The sequence below is a fragment of the Homalodisca vitripennis genome, chromosome 5 (assembly GCF_021130785.1).
Source record: "Homalodisca vitripennis isolate AUS2020 chromosome 5, UT_GWSS_2.1, whole genome shotgun sequence".
Classification (NCBI taxonomy): domain Eukaryota; kingdom Metazoa; phylum Arthropoda; class Insecta; order Hemiptera; family Cicadellidae; genus Homalodisca; species Homalodisca vitripennis.
This window is the reverse complement of record NC_060211.1, coordinates 29,994,832-30,014,906: the sequence shown is the minus strand read 5'-3', so window position 1 is coordinate 30,014,906 and position 20,075 is coordinate 29,994,832. Positions and strand designations below refer to the sequence as shown.

Sequence of the window (20,075 nt, the reverse complement as noted above, 5' to 3'; positions counted from 1 at the left end):
TCCACTGAATTTGTATTTTTTAACAAAATAACATAAATCATTTTCAAATGTTACCAGAAAATTCTGAATGTTTTCATTATTGTATAAAAAGATTAGAATACCGGTATGTAGTAGTACCTGCCTTTGGGTTACAATGCTGGGCTGCATCATCTAATACAAGAAGATTAATTAATCAAATAATTAATTAATAAAATATTTGTTATTCCATGATTATAGTATTCGACTAATAAATAATCATACAGAATACAATCTAGTGTTAATTGTTCATTATTTATACGATTGAAATCCAGCCGATTCCTCTTTATTACATTTGAATAGATTAATATTTGTGGAAAAATTATTTTAGTAAATTGCCTTCAAACTTCTTAGTATAGCCTTTGCAATTAATCCTTAAACTGTTAAAAAATACGTAGAATGGTTTTTAAATAGTACATTTTAACGCCAAAGCTTGAAATAATGGAATACTAATTATTAAACAACACATTTGAAGACTTTTGTATTTGACCCCTATTTGTCAAAGGAGATTGTAGCTTAATTCAGACTCATAATAATATGTAAATTAAAAATAAATTTAGAGCAAAAGGACTTTAACCTTAAATCCAAAGACGTTTTAGGGTTTGACTAAACCTTCTGTGTATAGTCCACGAGATTGTTTGATTGCTTCAGATTGTTTAGGCGATTAATTATTAAAAAAAGTAATCTATATCATGTATGGCATCTGATAGTATAATACATAATCTAAAATGTAATGATTTAACTTTTTAATCAAAAGAAAATAGAGTTATTCGATGATAAAACTGGAGAAGTATAGTTAAAATCTAATGTAGAATGAAGATGATTTTGTCTCAAAGCATTACCATACACTTCATAATCAGCTATCACGGCTATGGTAGACAATCCGTCAAAGATTACAAAATGATAACACTAAGAGGGATTTAAAGTAAAATTCACTGATTTTCAAACTGTAACCTGTCTATTCATTTTCAATAAGTAGGGTATCTTCGCTGTTCTAAGATTTTTAAAATATGATGATGAAAGAGTTCAAGATTTTGTTGGTTTTTGTGTTTATACTTTTGGTTGAATTGGTAAGTTGATTCAATTGTATTCAAAAGATTTCATTAGAATGAAGCTCTGTTTTTGTATATGAATGTTATTGTGAACCAATTATTTCTTTTTCTAATCTTATCAATCTTCTAAGAATCCCACAATGATGTGGTCTACATTGGCTTATTCTAATATAGCTACATTATCCAGCACTTCTACAGTTACAATTTAAATTTAAATAAGATTTTTAAAACTGTACAAATCCCATTAATTTATGAGGCCCACATGTTTTATTTCTCACTAAACTAGTCTTAGATTTGTTTTGTTGTGAGGGCAAAACATTTTTAATCATTCCTATTTAAGATCTATTCCAAAAGTTTCTGTTAAAACCCCCATTTAATAATTACTAACAAAAGTAAAATCTTTAGATATTTTGGATTTCGCTCTAAATTAAGAGATGTCAAACCAACAATTTTATAATTTTCGTTTTATATTTATTGGATCATATCTGGATTGCTCTTAACAATGAGGAAAAAATATATCACGAGTTTTCTATGTCAGCGACCATGGAGGCTAAGAATTAAGATTGATTGTTTAATCAATTTGATTTGTTATTATTTGATCAATCTCACAGATCTAATAAATGAATAATTATTTACTTTTGAGTGGATTGTTTTGCAAAATTCAGTATTCAGTTCAGCATCAGTTGTCCTCCAGGCATGTTGGGATGTCCCTAAATACTTCATATATGGCCAAACACAATTTTCTTAAATTAATTGAAAATTATGTTAAATTTAACACAAAAAGAAAAAAAAGACCAAACGTAATCCCTTGAAGTGTTTATTTATAATTGAACATGTATAAACACAGAGTAATTCAGGAAGTTTACAAACTTTTTTACAAGAAAACAGTTTTGTTGTTCTAACAGATTAGTAGTAAACATTTTTTACCTTAACTTTTGATAATCTTATCTCAACAATTTAAGTTTGTAAGGAATCTACTACATGTGATAAAATTTCAAACAGTATATTTGCTGAAGTTTAAAACTGATAACACTAGAGTTATCTGCTACGATATCAGTTACCCAACCCTGTGTTATATTGGCATGTCCTTATTATGTTATGAAGTTGTAAATGTAGAATTTTTCACATAATGATAAAAATATCTTTTTAGATACATTATTATTAATGATAGAAATCCTGAGTGATGGAACTCTACACGGGCTTTGCCTTAGGGGTCATAGTATTTGTTTCCTTAAGCATGCTCTTACACTGTACTGGTTATTTCAAACTTATTATTGGGTGAAAAAAGTTAAAATAAGACTACGTCTGTGAGTGTAGACTCGCTTTTTAATGAATTAAAAAGCTGAGTGTTGAGTTTAGCTTCAGTTTACCTTCATTTTTAATTACCTGATGCTGTCTCAGACTTGACTCCTGGAATCTGAGTGATCAAAGAAAGTCAGCAACGAAGAAGCTCAAAACAAACCTTTACATTGTTTTGACATCAAAGAAACCTATGAATAGGTGAAATGGCAGTCTCATTGTCTCATCAGGTGCACAATTCAGGTGCAATTAGATACCAGACGTTGCAATAAAAGGAATGTGAATGGAGCTAAACTCAAAATTCAATTGAATCTACTCTTTCTACCATAGCTACGTTATGTGTAGAAAACTTGGTAGCTCCACCGTGCTTAGAGATCATGTCAGAACATCATAGTGCACTCAATTGTATACCTGATGAGAAAATAAGACTGCCACTTCACCCACCCATAGGTGTTTCTGATGTCAAAATGATGTAAAGGTTTGTTTTCAGCTTCTTCGTCGCCGACTATCTCTGATCACTTCAGACGAACATGATTCCAGATTCCAGGAGTCAAGTCTGAGACAGCGTCATGTACCAGATGCTGCAATAAAAAAGAAAATGAACTGGAGCTAAACTCAACATTCAAATTGAATGAACCCTTCCTACCATAGCTACGTTATGAGTAAAATAGCAGAGGCTCCATTCCAATGAGATCCAATGAGGAGAGTACACTTCAAATATTGATTTCTGAGTCTACCTTCCATTTGTCTGTTGAATACAAAATTGTAATGACTCACTAAACAGAGACTAGTATCCAAAATCAACGAGTAAGCCAAACAGCATATTCAACGTTTGTGAGAGCAGACTTGTTCAGCTGTTATAGCAAATTTACATCAAAATAAATTCGATACCAAAAAATATATATAGTAAGTCTGTAAATTAATCTATCAAACTCCACCATATGATTTTTCAGTTCAAAATAAATAAGAAGTCTCATTTAAAGTGTAGTGCTATCTTTCTTAGTTTGATAGAGTAATTTATGGGAACCTTATAATCTGCATTGTACAGATTTAATTGTGATCGTTTAGGAGATGCACTGAACCAATAAATAAAAATGTTATTCTGGCATGTTGGAGGTCTGGGTTTACATAGCGTTCAGGGAGGTTATCTGATAAAGAGGTCTACTGTTGGCAACACTGAATAAGCAATCTGTAAAAGAGGAATATGAGTGAAAATTATTTCTACATAAGAAGAATTAGAGCATGCTAAGAGGTCATAGCAGAAAAAACTTTACTAAGTTAAATATTTCTATTCAATACATACATATTCAAAGTTTGTAAGATATTATAAACTAAATCATTAAAGGTGTCATGTGAGAAAAATGAACAATGATTTTTATGAGTTTTGAAAGTTTAACTTACAATAACATTGTGTAATTATTTGCCAAAAATCACAAAATTCTATACTTTAAAGATTTTTAGTTATGACAAAAGGCGTAAAAATCTCCCAATAATCTGTATATCGACAACAATGCAATTGAAACACGTGTGTATAAACCTATTGCACGCACAGGCGATATTTAAGAGAGAGGAAATGTGATAAATGTTTCGTTTCCCTCACCATCCAGTGCTTCATGTTAGAGTGAATGAAACAAGCAAATAAATTGCTATACTAACGTAAACCTGAATATGTCAACTGTCTAAATGCAGGACAAAAGCGAAGTGTTAGCTGCCAGTGGTACCAAAAGCTCAAGTTGATGTCCAGTGTATTTCCCACCACTGTGAATAGTAACAGAGTTGACATAGAGGAGTGCACTCATAGAGCAATATTGACATTTTAGCCAAACGGAAAATCTAGAGTTCACTCACTTTGTTAGCTGAGGATGCTCGTGAGTTCTGAAATACGATATTGTTTAACGGTATAAATACAGTACAATATAGATTCTGAAATACGGTATTATACTTTGGGGTTCATATCCTGATTTTGAAAAAGTATTCATAGCCCAAAAAGCTGTTCTGAGAGCAATGGTTGGTGCAAACTTTAGAGAGAGCTGCCAACCACTATTTAAAAAATCTAAAATACTCACACTACCAGGTTTATATATTTTTTAATTGTTGAACTTAGTCCATAAAAATCCAAACCTTTGACCAATACAAAAATCAGCATAATCATAATGCTAGACACAAAACTCTTTTTGCCTTTCCAATTCATAAAACTTTTTATTTGAAAAAAAGTCCACTATATATGGAAATTCGCTTACATAATTGTTTAACTTTATCACTAAAAGAGCTTAAAAATAATAATTTTCAAAATAGTATTAAAAACCTCATCATGGAAAAAGCTTATTACAGTGTAAATGAAATGCAGAAAGATTTTTCAAATAATATACCTAATCAATTTTAAAATCCCAACCCACACAATTATTCATTATTACACCATATTATCACTTCAGTCTATGTAAAATAAGGATGATTTGTTATTCCTTATAGATATAATACAATATAGACAATACATGCAGTACATACTGCAATGCTTGTATTTTAGTTGTACTTTTAAAAAACTTGACCATGCACCTGTTTGTATTACTTATGTAATTATTCAAATGTCAATGTGCAATAAATACTTTGAGTTTGAGTTCTACCTCAACTTTAACTTCTTCACCCATTATACTTAGATGTAAGAAATTTATCATACTTACCTTGTCAAATTAAATTTTGAGGAAATACAGGTGATTATTATCAGTACTAATATTATGTAATCTGTTTAAAGGTCAGTGCAAAGCCCAGATCAGAACTTCATAATGGGATGCTGAAGGATTTGGCTAACATCCAACCATTAACGGCTAAAAAAGTTATCAAAGCAATTCAAGGTTTGGAGACTACTCACAAGCAGCAAGTATTAGAGGGAATTGAATTCATAAAATCAAAAAGTTTAAAAGTAGAAAAAGTTCTCTCTTCCCTACCTAAACAGTGCTCTCAAGAGGTATCTGAGGAAACTAATGGGCAAAAGACTACAGCTCTGACGCAGTTGTCAAACTGCAACGGAAAGGAAATAATTGAAAATTTAATTGATCTCGGGCTAGTCTGTGGAAAGTTTTTTGCAGAGATGGTTGTGGATGGGACTCTAATTATTTCCAACTTTATAGCCTGTATCAGCAGCTCAGACCATCTTAGTTTTACACGGGTTGTAACCTGCATTTTCAAAGTAGCAGCAATCTTCCCAGAAGAAATCAAGGAAATTATTGAAGTGTCTGAAGAGTATGCGAAGGCTGTTTATGTTTTAGTTCCTGAAATTGTGGATGAAATTAAGTCTTGCTACTCACCATCATCTAATATGACTGTCAGCTGTCCATAAGTTGGATTGTTACTTTTATACTTGCAAAAATATAAAACAGTGTTGAGATGAAAATTCTATGATTTCTTTTTATATGAGTAGTATTATTTCTTGCTGAGTATTTTTTTAGTAGCCCTTATCAAAAGTTCTACTCAAAAGTTGTAAAAAGTGTTTTGTATTATTTCTTTGAACTGATTTCTGGTATGACCACATGTTGATACTATGTATGGTACTACTAAACAGGTATATTTCTTTAGTTGTTATTTTTTACTTGACGTCATGTTATTGATTATTAGCTGGACTATAAAACCAGATAAATTTTGCCCAGATTAAAGCAAATCTCATTCAACTTTAAAAATAAACTATTTACAAGGAAACTGAATTAGAATAACGGTTATGAATCACAACAACTATATTGTGTGTCAACTCTATGCATACTATCTTAGAGATGTACTTAATTAAAACACTAATAATTACAATTTAACCACAGAATTCAGGTCACAATATGTCTGCACTGACTGACCAACCACAGAGAACTGACCAGAAGCCAGTAAATGGCAATTATCAGGGCAGAAACAACATGACTGCAAAAAAGTAAATGGGAGTCAGCCTTTTTTGTAATGTTGATTATTCTAAATGAACTTCTGAATACCATAGTTACTCTGCATGGTTTTACTACCATTCATTATCTGTTTCATATTTTAGGTGTCATTGATTCATTTTTCAGAATTAGCTATTGAAGTGACCTACTTTTAAGAAATGGAGAGGAAATGTGCTTTTTAATCTTGAAGAGGTAAAAGGTCTTCCAGAGTTTTAAAATCATTAAACAATTAAATGGAAATGATCAAGCTCTAATCCTAAGGCACTCGTGGGCTATTCCACTATACGACCATCTCACAGGGACAGGATTCAGACTTAAGATGTTTTTGATATAAATATACAATATTAAATTTTACTTTTACGCTGAACTGTATTCTGGTTGGTTTACTCCTGTCTGTAGAACAATGGGTACAAAACAAGATGAGATTGTCACTTACATCTCGGCAACTCAACTGATGTCTAGGAGATTCTCTAACTGCTAATATTTAAATATTTTGATAGAGGTATAACTTGATTGAGGCTTTAATATGCCTCTCCTTTCTGCTGTCAGTGATAGGGCTAGCAATGCTATTTGAGTAAGGTTGCTTGGAGTGGGGATTCCTCCACATAAACAACCTCCTTGGTTGACAAAGTTGTTTTAAGGTGTCCATGTCAGTAATGGGAATTTGCCATGGAAGCCAAATTTCAGTGGGCAACAAACAATCATGGGTAAATCACTCATAGTTCATGCTCTATATAAAACTATGGTACTCTTTTTACCATAGACCATTGTGTTATTAGTAATTAATGTCAGTTACTAAGGAGTGTATGATTTTAGCTAGTAATTACATCTTATTCAACTATCACACTTGTAATATTTTTAATTTATGTAAATCTAAAAAATCCATCCTTGGCCACATCATCATCTCAAGTTGGAAATGTTATTAAGTTCAGTCTAGACTTACTCTAGTGATATAATTTTACTAGCTGTTACCTGCGGCTTCGCTCGCAATCTTTAGAACCGAAGTCCTTATATTACTTAGTAAAAGCAATTATGATGTAGTATGATGGGAGTCGTATAAAGTGATATTAGGAGTGTGCCTTCAAGAAAATGTATCAAAGAAACCAAGTTTCGATCATAAAGTGTCTTCTTTCGGCATTTTTCATTTACCTTCGATGTAACCAAATTCGATTACCCTATGTGCAAACATTCACGGATTTGTATAATGAGGTTGTTTTCATAATAGCGTTTAATAGTATTTTCTTTGAATTAAATAGTTTATTGATCATTGATGCAATCTGAATTTAAAAACACTGCTGATCAAGCACTTTACAATAAAAATGTTTTAAATTTTAAATGTAAACAAATGTTTCTGCCTCTTTGATGAACTTCAGCTGAAAGTATTATCAGCTGTTAAGTATCAGTTCGCTTTGTATTACGTGTCGTAGCGCAGTCTGTCGGATCCAATATAAAACACACCAACATCAACAACAATTTATAATTAAAAAATTAATGAAATAAACTATTAAAAATCTCTAAAAGTATGCCTATGTTACTTCCAGGAACGTGTAGAATCACTGTACACAATTTCACGATGTTTGTGCATTGGTTCCAGAGTTATAACGGAACATACAAACAAACATTCGCATTTATATATATAGATCAATGAAATCATAAACATCAAGCACTGAAATACACTGTTTCAAACTGAAATACTATAGTATTGATGATAAACCGTTGCACTTCCTTAAAACTTATCTTTGTGGCAGATTACACAAAGTCTCAGTGGCCGGTTCAGAATCCTCATTTCAGGAGGTCCTTGCTGGGGTTCCACAGGGGTCAGTTTTGGGCCCACTCTTGTTTATTATGTATATAAATGATCTGCCAACCAATATTCCATGTAAGACTATTCTATATGCAGATGACACTTCTTTTTTAGTTACTGGCAAAGTTTTCCAAGAAGTGGAAGCACAAAGTGACCGAGTGATGGAAATTGCAAACTCGTGGTTTGATGTCAACCATCTTAAAGTCAATGGGGATAAAACTGAAACAATTTGTTTCACATTAAAAAAGTTGCACATAGCAGAGAGCTGTATTAAGCCAGTGAAATTACTTGGAGTAATATTAGATCAAAAACTATCATGGGAAGCTCAAACTAACTCAGTAATTTCTAAACTATCTAAGGCTTGTTTTCTGTTACGTAAATTACAAAACTGTGTTGGTAGAAATATGTTGCTCTCTTCTTATTTCAGTAACTTTCACTCACACTTACTTTATGCCTCAATGCTCTGGGGTAACAGTAGGGGTGCCAGTCAAGTTTTTGCGTGGCAAAGAAAGGCAGTAAGAATTTTAGCCAATTTGGGTTATCAAGATGATTGTAAACAATGCTTTATTGACTACAATATAATGACTGTTCCTGGCATTTTCATATTTCAAAATGTAATATATGTAAAGGAGAATTTTGAAGACTTTATCTGCTTTGATGAAATTCATGATTATGACACTAGGGGAGCTCGGGATATTGTTGCACCTTCCTCTAGACTTAGGAAAACATTAGTTAGCCATAAATATTTACAAATTAAATGTTTTAACAAATTACCTCAAACGTTTAGAAGCTTAGAACTTCAACCATTTGCAGCTAAACTGTCGAACTGGCTTATAAGTAAGGCATTTTATTCCCTTGAAGAATTTTTTGCTACGAATTGTTACCTTCCTTAGGCCTGGAATGGAGTTGTTGATTAGTTGTAATTTAATTCATTGTTTCAACTATTTATTTTGTTATGTATTTACTAATACTACAGTTACATTTTTTTAAATTGACAAATACACTGTACGAATTAGTTCAATATATTATATCAGTTAATGACATTCAAATAAACTAAGTAGCCTTATAACATTTTTATTTATTATATTAGTTATATTGACGTTGTCTATAGCAATTGTAATATTGACAAATGAAAATAAAGATATTCTGATTCTGATTCTGATTCTGAAGCAATGAATGTGACTGTTTGGATCAATGACAACTAAAGAATCCGTGCATATAAAATACCAGTCTGTTCTGCAGTCAACATTTGATCTTCACGTTAACTATCAGAAGAGTCTATGACTTTTATCTGACAATAGGTTAAATCAATTCAATTCTTATTTTAACCAAAACTAACCATCTGTCAATCAAAAATACTGCTTAATCCAAAATTATCTGATTCAAAGAAGGGTGTAGAATAGGGGTGGATCTAGCACTGTACAACCCGGGCCCTACTAGGGCCAATTAGGCGAGGGCACCAAATCAAAAGAAATATTACAATATAAAAAGCTAAAATATATCAAAATCAATTTCGCCTTACCTCTACATCCTTACTGACAGTATATATTGTTTCATATTATCACTGATCTAAGGATTTTGGAAAAGTCCCCTGCAGTACAGGCATTACTTTCATATATGTTACGGCGATAAAATGTTTGTACAGTATTAGGTCTGACAGCACAATGAATGTGTGAAATAATAGGTTGTTATTACGAGTGGAGAATGGAGAAGTTTGTTTTTGTAAATAAAGATTAGATCTAATCTTTATTTACAAAAACACTATTGTCAAAAGGAACAAACATCACAACTAAAACCATTAATTGGAGGTAAGAGAATCTCATTATTATTAACTTAAAAAACATTTACTTCTTTACATTACAACTATTTACAAGCCCCATTTATTTAAATTTCAGAAATAATTAGTTTCTTAGGTATTTATAGTTACAGTAATGGTATTGTTTATTTGTGTTTATTTAGACTTTAACTTTTACCAATGGTGCATTAAGATAATTCATGCTGATTTTTTTATCAATTTGTCTCAACCAAAAAAAACACAATAATGATGTACGTTTCCTTTTCATCATTGTAAATGTAGTAACACAGTTTATATACTTTTCAACACAATGTTTTGAGATTTTCTATGCAATATTCTGTATAAACTACCTTTAAAACTAAGTTAGTTCAATATTCTAATATTCATAACTATATGAAATTGTTATTTTATTTTTGCATGTTTTATTATGATGTAAATACTTAGCAATAACAAGTTTGACTTCAATTTGTTTTAATAATTTAAATTATTACTTATTTTACTAACAAATCTTTATTTTTTGCATTTTTTTGAAGTGGAGAGTGGTTTCTTACTAAAGCTAGCAATAAATATATCCAAAAATATAAACAATTTATAAAAAATAGTCAGTACACAATTCACGGTATAAAAGTTTTAAAATCTCTCTGAAATTGAAAGCTCTTAACTTCCAGGAAACCATCAGTTATAAGATACTACCTGCAAAGATAAAGTAATGATAACACAGTTTACTGAATACAATAGATTATTACTGAATGAGTATCAAAACAAAGTACTCGAATTACATGAACAGAAGTAAATTTGTAGATTTTAAAATTTTGTGTTAAAAAATGTTGAAGTTAGCTACACTGTGCCTTTGTTTTATATTGGTAAGTAGTTAAACCTCAGATTAAGATAACAATTATAATCACAAAAATTATACTTTTGTATATTAATACTTGATTCATTCAAACATTTAGGAAATGTATCTTTATTTCATTAGAGTACAAAAGAAAGGCTAGCAATGTAATACAGAGAGTATCTTAAAATTTATTTAATAGTTTAGGGATTTTTTAAGCACGAGGGTAGTTAAACCTCAGATTAAGATAACAATTATAATCACAAAAATTATACTTTTGTATATTAATACTTGATTCATTCAAACATTTAGGAAATGTATCTTTATTTCATTAGAGTACAAAAGAAAGGCTAGCAATGTAATACAGAGAGTATCTTAAAATTTATTTAATAGTTTAGGGATTTTTTGAGTTCGGGCGAACTAAGATATAAAATAAACACATGAATGAATTGATTTATTTCCCAAATATATGTACAATATTACAATCCAAACTTTACAATTACCTTCTAAAAAATTTTTATTACATTACCGAACGTAGTTTGAAATGAGAACAAAGAATAAATATCATAAGAAATAATCATCATAAAATAAACATCATAAAAATAACATCATGTATAAACATTGTCCTCGGGAAATGAGCCTGCATGGGCTATGATGCCTGTGCGCAGACTCGAGTTGCTCACGCCTGAAGAAATAACGGACTGGATATACATTAAAAAAATGAATATAAAATATAATACACTATTATATACCACATACACACGTGAATCTGGAATGAATATATTAAAAGGAAAAAACCGTGTAATTTTAATATGTACCTGTTTTAAAGAATTGAATATTATTAATTTTAAAAACATTTACATATTAGCAACAAGGGTAAATAAGTAGGGTCACCGCAGATTATAATGGGGTAGTGATAATGAATAATGATGGGATAGGAGTGGTGGCTGTTCACATGTCAAACTGTCCGCCCGTAGTTCGTAGACAACACTGCCTCGGCCTCCTCAATAGACAATGATAATATCCACTGGTTAACTTTCCTTTTAAAGATAATTGTAGAAATTTCATTGAAAAAACTAAAATTAGGAAACTGTTTACTTATATTAATAAAAAGCACGTGGGCTAGATAGTATGAGTTGGTGTTTGAATAAGATTTAGTTAATTGCAGTGGTAGAATTCCTGTTGATCTAGAATAACGTGTGTTATGGGTGTGTTGAGTTCTTTCAAATAAATCATCTAAATTTTTATACATGTGTATTAAAAGAAATTTTATAAAAAGTTGTCTTATTGTAAAAATTTTAGTTTCTTGAAATAAAATGGATGTTGAAAATCTATGACATTTTTTAAAAGCTACTTTCAAAATTGATTTTTGAACCGTAAACAGAGGATCAAGATTTGATTTATAAGCTGCCCCCCAAGAAATTATCCCAAATGCAAAAAGAGATTGCACGTATGCATAATAAACCATTTTCATTTCTTGAACAGCAAGAATAACCCTAAGATTCTTAAAGGCAAAGATATACTTTCGGGTCTTTTGTTTGAGATATTCAATATGATCTGACCATTTCAAACGGAAATCTATAATAACGCCAAGATATTTATACGAGTTTATTTTTTCGATTGCTTCGCAATTTCAGGTACTGTTACTATGATTTCCACAATTATGTATGATCAGATTTTCTAAGACATAATCCGACTGAGGATTCAAAGAGATTGGCATAAATTTTGTTTTAGTTATATTTAAGGAAAGGACATTCTGATCAAACCACTTTTTCAGTAACATTAAATCACTTAATGCTTCTCGTCTCACATCCGCCCATATATTTCCTTTTAGAAAAATAAGTGTGTCGTCGGCAAATAATGTTATTTTCCCGTTTAAATTTAGCTTGGCGATATTGTTTATATATAATAAGAACAGAATTGGCCCAAGTGTACTCCCTTGAACTACACCGTAGTCTACATTAATTGCATCGCTACTAACATTACAAATTGAGACATATTGTTTTCTATTGGTAAAATAACTCTGGAACCAAGTAAGGGCGATGCCCCTAACGCCTAATTGTTCTAATTTATTTATTAACTTATTTCTATCAACAGAGTCAAAGGCTTTTTTGAGGTCTAAAAAGATTAGCATTGATTTTTTGTTTTCTGAGATTGCATTATTTAATTCTTTATTTAAATCAAACAATGCATCCGAAATACTCCTATCGTCTCTAAACCCATACTGACACTGAGTAAGCACATTGTTTACCTGGAGAAAGTGTACAAGCTGTTCCTTAACTACCCTCTCCAGTACCTTAGCAAAGACACTCAAGAGGGATATCGGACGGAAAGTTGTCTTTATCAGTAAAGCTGTTTGACTTGTGCAAAGGGTACACTTTAGCTAACTTAAAATTATCAGGGAATATTCCCTGGGTAATACTTAAATTGATCAAGTATAGCAGTGGTTTCATAAAAGTGCTTAAATTGTCCTTGAGGACCCGTGCAGAAACGCCATCATGACCCGGGGCAGAGCCTCCACGTAAATTTGTCACGTGCCGTATTATGTCCAGTTCTGTCACCGTACGTAACGTAAATGTCGCATCCAGTCTATAGTCGCTATCGCTCACCACTGGGTCCCCCACCGGGTTAATTGTATCGGCTAACGATTTCCCAACAGACGCAAAATAATTATTGAAATCATTTGCTACTTGGGTAATTTTATCGTTAGTAATGTTTGAATTTGTCGGCAGAAACTTTCGTTATTGTGAAGGAAACAAAATTTTTCCAGACATTTGCAAGAAAATTAATTTTGTATCACTGAACGATGGTATATGTCTGGAAAATCCTGTTTTCTTTAACTATAATAGTGTGCACTAATGTTGCAGATGTAATTAGTGTCTAAAGTGCCTTCAAAATAAGGTGACACCACAACCATGTCTATAAATACATGTGTCTATAAATCTAGTTTAGTCTGTACTTTTGTGTTTTGTAGTAAAAACAGAGCCATTGGAGGGGGTGGAGGTGATGGCCATGCTGGCCTGAGCGATGGGGTTTTAGTCTGAAGCAGGAAGTGTGATACTGTAGGCAAGTCACGAGATGACCCCTGCCCCAGTACACGATGTAGCTGTGTATTGTAGTGGTTGTGGTGTCACCTTATTTTGAAGGCACTTTAGACACTAATTACATCTGCAACATTAGTGCACACTATTATAGTTAAAGAAAACAGGATTTTCCAGACATATACCATCGTTCAGTGATACAAAATTAATTTTCTTGCAAATGTCTGGAAAAATTTTGTTTCCTTCACAATAATTCCATCGTCAAAAACAAACTTCAAACAAAGAATATAGTTAGTCTTAAGAGAGGTTATTAGCACCTTGAATTTGGCGGTGTGCAAAGAGATCAGGGGTTGTTTCTAATAAATAATAAAACAGCCACAGCCTATGCTTACTTGTTTTATGATATAGAACTGGAATCAAAATATACTCCTAAATAAATATTCTATTGTTATAATGTGACAATGTAGAAATGATAGTGTTATTATATTTACTTTTATTACTTACCTATGCTTGCTCAGGTGCCACCAACCCTAGTAATTGCCTGGACTAATAGAACAATTCACATATGCTCACAACTATGTAATTTTGAATTAATATTTACTTTGAAGTAATACTGAATATTTACAATTGCTCATTTTTCAATAGTTCCAAAATGATAAATTTTCACAGTGTGTAAAGTTTCACAAATACCAAAACACCAAGAAGTATATTAACAATTAAAAGAATTATCACCAGTACTAATGAAAAATCAAAAGTGTTGGTTATTATTTGTTTATAACGCTAAACATAACTGATAAAATAAACTTTTGTTATTCAGTTTTTTGTTTTCTTAATTAAAAAAAAAAGACTGTATTAGCATGTGTATCACAAAACCATGTTACTGTTTATTCAAAATAGCTAAAATACGATTTTTACTAAGTAAAATGTTAAAAATTCGTTTATTAAATTTAATTAAAATATAGCCTACATGAGTTTGCAATATATGCTTGAGATGGGACTTACTACTATCAATTCACTTACAATAAGCACATCTTGAATGTACAGTTAGTGATACCATAAACATGTAGCAATAAAGCATTTGTCACGATTTACAAGACTTGAAAACTTAGATCTACGTTATTTCTTGGCGATGTTTATGTTTTAAATTAGACTTAGCACTTTTATTCTTTTAAAATGTTCATAATTGTACTAGTTTTTATGGTACTAAGCTTTAAACATGTCAATCATCCATTGTCTTGAGATGTGATGTAATAAAATACTATTAATTTTTGTCTTGGTACAATTGCAATGTACCAAATTTGAGTTTTTACCTTTGGTTTCTAAAATAAAAAATTAAAACTAACACATTCATATAGACGGAGAGGAACTAAGCATTTCTGACCCGTGTTCATATTATATTGTTTGCTTGCTTTGACATGAAGAACAAATCACTAAAATATTGAATTTTGAGTTTAGCTCCAGTTCACCTTTTTTTTTATTGCAGCGTTTGGTATCTAATATATATTTAATGTATATGTTTCGTTTTGAGCTTTTTTGTTGTAAATTTTTGTTGGATCTCTTAAGACGAACATGACTCCAGATTCCAGGAGTCAAGTCTGAGCCAGCGTCAGATACCAGACACTGCAATAAAAAGGAAGGTGAACTGGAGCTAAACTCAAAATTCAATTGAATCAACCCTTCCTATCATAGCTACGTTATGACCAAAACATTACTGGAGAGTTCATAAACACCCTGTAATTCTGTTTATTCTTTACAATAAAAAGGTTATATTAAAAAATTATTAGTATAGAAAATTAGATATGCAACTAAGAATTTTTTAGGAACTAGATACAATTTCGGATTTCTTGTTGTAGGTTGTTTCACAACCTGCATTTGAGACTTACAATGCAGACAAAATGCAAGAGAAGTCTTCACTGGAAGAGAGGATTCCAAAAATGATAGAAGAACTGAAGATAACCCTGGAACAGCAAATGAAGAAAGCCATAGATACTATCAATAGAAGGACACTCATAGCCCAAAATGACCTGTCCAACTTTCCTGAACAGTGTCTCAGAGATAAAAACATAGATATTGATTTTCAGAGAAGGACAACCATATCAAAATTATCTAATTGCAATAGAAGACAAATTCTGAAGTACATGTTCAATTTAACTGTAGAAGTGGCTAAATTTGCCATAGACGTAGCATTAGATGGGTCTGCCATTGCAACTAGCTTTGTGCAATGCCTTGGCAATTCAAATCCAATTGATATCGTTATTTGTTTTTTCAATGCAATGATCAAGTTTCCAAGTGAAGTCAAAGAACTTTTCCATGACACTGAAAACCTGGTGAATGATCTGGTTTATGTAATTCCAAAAATAGTTAAGGATATTGAATCATGTCTTGAGAATTCATCCAACGGCTATAATTTGTTTTTAAATAGAACTTTAAAAAGGGCAAAAATGTGTAGTAAAAATATTAATTTATAAATAGTTCTATGTGGTTGACTAATTATAATTAATTAATGTAGTTTAAAAAATGTGGTCAATAAATATCTTCAACATGCATGACTTGATTGTCCTTTAGCCTACTTATTATTTGAAGCTACTAAAAATAATTTGTGGAGCGGACAGATTAGGAGAGACACTGAAGGAGGAAAAAAGAAGTTACTGTGAAATAAAGCAGGAAATACGTTACACAAAGATAACTTACAGCTCATGGTGAACATTTTCTCATAAATTCACCAAAATTCCTGTATGGTGATTGTTGAAAGGTCTGTAACTCCAATATTCCTTGTAGTAGTTGAAACTATTTACTTAAGGCAGACTAATTACTAACCGTATATTAGTCCTTTTGGAATAGAGTTTGGTGAGATTTTAATAAACAGTATGAATTTTACGTACCCAACTTGATTTAGGACTTCAGATATTATTATTGTTATTGTTCCAAAACATTCAATGAGTTTGTTATTTTTAAAACTTAACTATGAAATAAACATAAATAAACTACACAAAAACCTTAAATAGGGTAAAAATCGTTCTTTTCATGTAAACTCTATATAAACTTTAGGTTAGGTTAGGAAGAAAAGGTTAGGTTCATACTGAAAATAACTTAAAATAGTTTCAATATAACTGACTCCATAGTTTGCAATATTACATGTTTTTGCACAAGATGTTATCAAACATTTAAAACCATTAGTAATTTTATAAAAAGTTTGCAGTTGATATCCAATTATCTTTTCTTATTTAATATAGTACTTTAACATTAAGTTTACATTGTACTTATCACCTACTTAAGATCTTCCCTACTAAACTGTTTATTATGGATTGTAGTTATCAGAATAAAGAGAGCCAAACTAATTATAGAAGAGGAAAAATTCACCAAAAGAAGAATGCAAAGAACGACAATCATCAGTGCCGAGTATGCTGGGGGGAAGTAGACAGGTTTGTAAGGTTTAGGTAAAAATAAAAAAGGACGGTATGGATGAAAAGAAATAATTTAACTAGGAAATGATTTTGTCTCCAAATTCTGCCAGGAGGGAACTTCAGTCTAACACATGATGCTAGTGGACTTCTGGAGTAGTTGATCTCACGGAGAAGGGTGTTGTAAGTCTGATATGATTTGTAAAAGAAGCTGTAACCTTTGTGTCTTTGGAACTAGGATGGTAAGTGGAGTTCCTATGTTGATTGATTCGCATGCCAAGAAAGTGTGCAGTCTCTCTCAATGCAGAAAATTGAAGTTTGCTCTCTTCTTCAAATACGAAGTAGGGACAGTAACATCATCTTCTTGAACAATCATTTGATGCTGGATTTTATCACCTCAGAGGGCAGAGTACTTGATGATTTTAGACTTTATTAGAGGAATCATGACCAAAAGTTTTCTGAGACAGCCTAACGAACTTTAGTAAGTAAAATAAAATGACCAGAGCTACAGAGGCTATGTACAGTCAGGTAATCCGGGTACCTGTACCACGTGTAGGTTCAGGATGGATTAAATAAGGATTTGTGTGTATCAGTGCCCATCCTATTAATCCTTCCATATTTACAGTATATCCTTAACATTTGTAGTGTTGCTATATTTGGTAATCTTTCTCATATTGCTACTGTACGTGAGCAGACCCGCACTCTGATTGGGATTTTCAGGACATTTTACCATGTGGGGGGGATGAAACGGTGTGACGGGACCTGGCACAATATTTTTTCCGTGGCCTGCCAAAGCTATGGCCCTGGACGTGAGTTATCGGTGACTCATGAAGATAGTGGGACTTTGGCGTCTGATAGTTTCGTGCAGGTCTGTACTGGAGTGTTTTAGGTGAAATTGACGGAACTAGCAGATTGTTTTCTGTCAGGGATCGTCTCCATGTATAGTGTTTACTTTTAACTGTCATGAATCATCTGTGACTCATGCTGCACATTATTTATATTCAATTAGTTTTAAGGAATATACATTGTAAAAACTTCAAAAATAACAAAAGTAAAGATCTGTTTCGTGGAGGCTGATTCAATAATGTTGCAGAAATATCAGTAGCTAAAATCAGCATGAACAAGGATACAACTACAAACGTCACAGGTCGCATATAATTCATATCACACATGAGAATTAACTGTAAGCAAAATAAGTGATTTGCATCATGAGTTATCCATGAATAATTATTATAAAAATTATGAACTTGGGTAATTATGCATAACATGCAATATGCGTTTTTTTGCTATACAATTTATAGTATGTGGTAAGCATTAGTTAATTTCAATAAGAATCTAGGCACCAACTGCGCCCCCGCACACGCTGTTCTACACCTTGGGGGATGAAAGTGTATGAAATTGTACTGTATTTTCCTAAATAAAGTCATTTTGAACTTGAACTTGAACTGAACTTGAACTTCTAAATAATAATTATAAAGTATACCTATTACCTCTTATATCCCCAACTAAATAATTGAACAACCACTAAAAATGTAACAACCACAAAACAGAGTAGGTTTGGTGAAATCTGGTAGTTTTCAACTAAAAGTGTTCTGAGTCACTCCTGAACCATGATGCAATGAACATGTTAGTCACTTTCGTTTCATGTTAGGATTCATTAAATCCTATTGTTATATGCTGCACTACTAGTCAAAGTTTTAAGACCATATCATGTTATAGTTCAAGACCTGTTGAATCTAACAAATTATTACTACACATACAGTAGCAATTCAATGTACACTTCACTATATCACACACTGCATATATTGGTGCTCAAGGTGTTAATATTATGACCTCATTAAGTTTTATTTATGTTTAAAATAAAGATTTTTCTTACGCCTTTAGTACTTAAGAATGTTCTGACCCCATTTAAATTATAATTGTAAGTTTTGGATTAAATATAATAAAACACAACTTTGAAGTTTAAATCATTTTAACATATCACTTTCACCTTCTTAATGTATCTCTAGTCTTTTAAAAGATTCGGGTGTATGTCACAAGGCAAGCTGTTTATGAGCTCCTCATGCATGGTAGATTTATGAAGGTCTTATGAGCCTTTTGAGTCCTATATACTACCCATTACCCAAGAGCTCATGCTTATCAACCCCGAAGCATGGTGTTGTCAAAGAGTATTGTTGTTCTGTTCCAACTCAATATAGAATAAGCTCAGCAGTCTTATCATGCTATCTACAAAATATACAAATAAGATCACCAACAAACACTCCCAACATGTTTTAGTGGTTTCTCATTTGAGAATACACAAAAATAAGCCCTATTACCTATAGTACAGTTGACCTTTCAAGGTGCAGCGTAAATAACTTGCTTTGCAGGTAAAAGAGGTATAAGTTTGTGGAGACTCCCCAAGGTCCTCAGACGTTCAGCACAGAATCCATTGCCTGATGTGGTTTAGGCCTTATAAATATCTTGGCAATTATGACCTTCATTTGCCAACTCATCTGCAGCCTCATTACATCACACACACACACACACACACACACACACACACACACACACACACACACACACACACACACACACACACACACACAGTACGCAGCCAGCTGCCGTGGAGGAAGGACTTGTATTATCAGTGCTCCCTGTTATCAAGATGTCTGATTGTGCAACCTGCAATGACTCGATTCCTGAAGAAATTGATTTCGTTAAGTGTTCTAATTGTTTGTTAAAATATCATTTTGAATGTGCTGAAGTGGAGGAAGATAAATGGAGGCGTTATGGTGCAAAAAGAAGAGATGCATGGAAGTGTAAACATTGTGTCACAAGTAAGTCTCAGAGCAATAAAGATAGTCATTTTCCACAAGAAGTTATAAATGATCTGCATAAGGAGTTTTTATCTAAAATGGAGAATACCATAAAACATCAGTT

General features: G+C 32.0%; 2 protein-coding genes across 2 annotated transcripts; both read left to right on the top strand.

Moving 5' to 3' along the window:
• The first annotated feature begins 933 nt into the window (after positions 1–933).
• On the top strand, positions 934–5,752 carry LOC124361913. Its single transcript, XM_046815974.1, has 2 exons — positions 934–1,085; positions 5,116–5,752. Exons 1-2 carry the CDS (start codon positions 1,026–1,028, stop codon positions 5,698–5,700), a joined length of 645 nt encoding a protein of 214 aa, XP_046671930.1. The 5' UTR covers positions 934–1,025; the 3' UTR covers positions 5,701–5,752.
• A 4,834-nt stretch (positions 5,753–10,586) lies between these two features.
• Positions 10,587–16,298, top strand: LOC124361912. Its single transcript, XM_046815973.1, has 2 exons — positions 10,587–10,742; positions 15,606–16,298. The coding sequence occupies exons 1-2, from the start codon at positions 10,704–10,706 to the stop codon at positions 16,218–16,220; spliced, it is 654 nt and encodes a 217-aa protein (XP_046671929.1). The 5' UTR covers positions 10,587–10,703; the 3' UTR covers positions 16,221–16,298.
• The last annotated feature ends 3,777 nt before the right edge of the window (positions 16,299–20,075 follow it).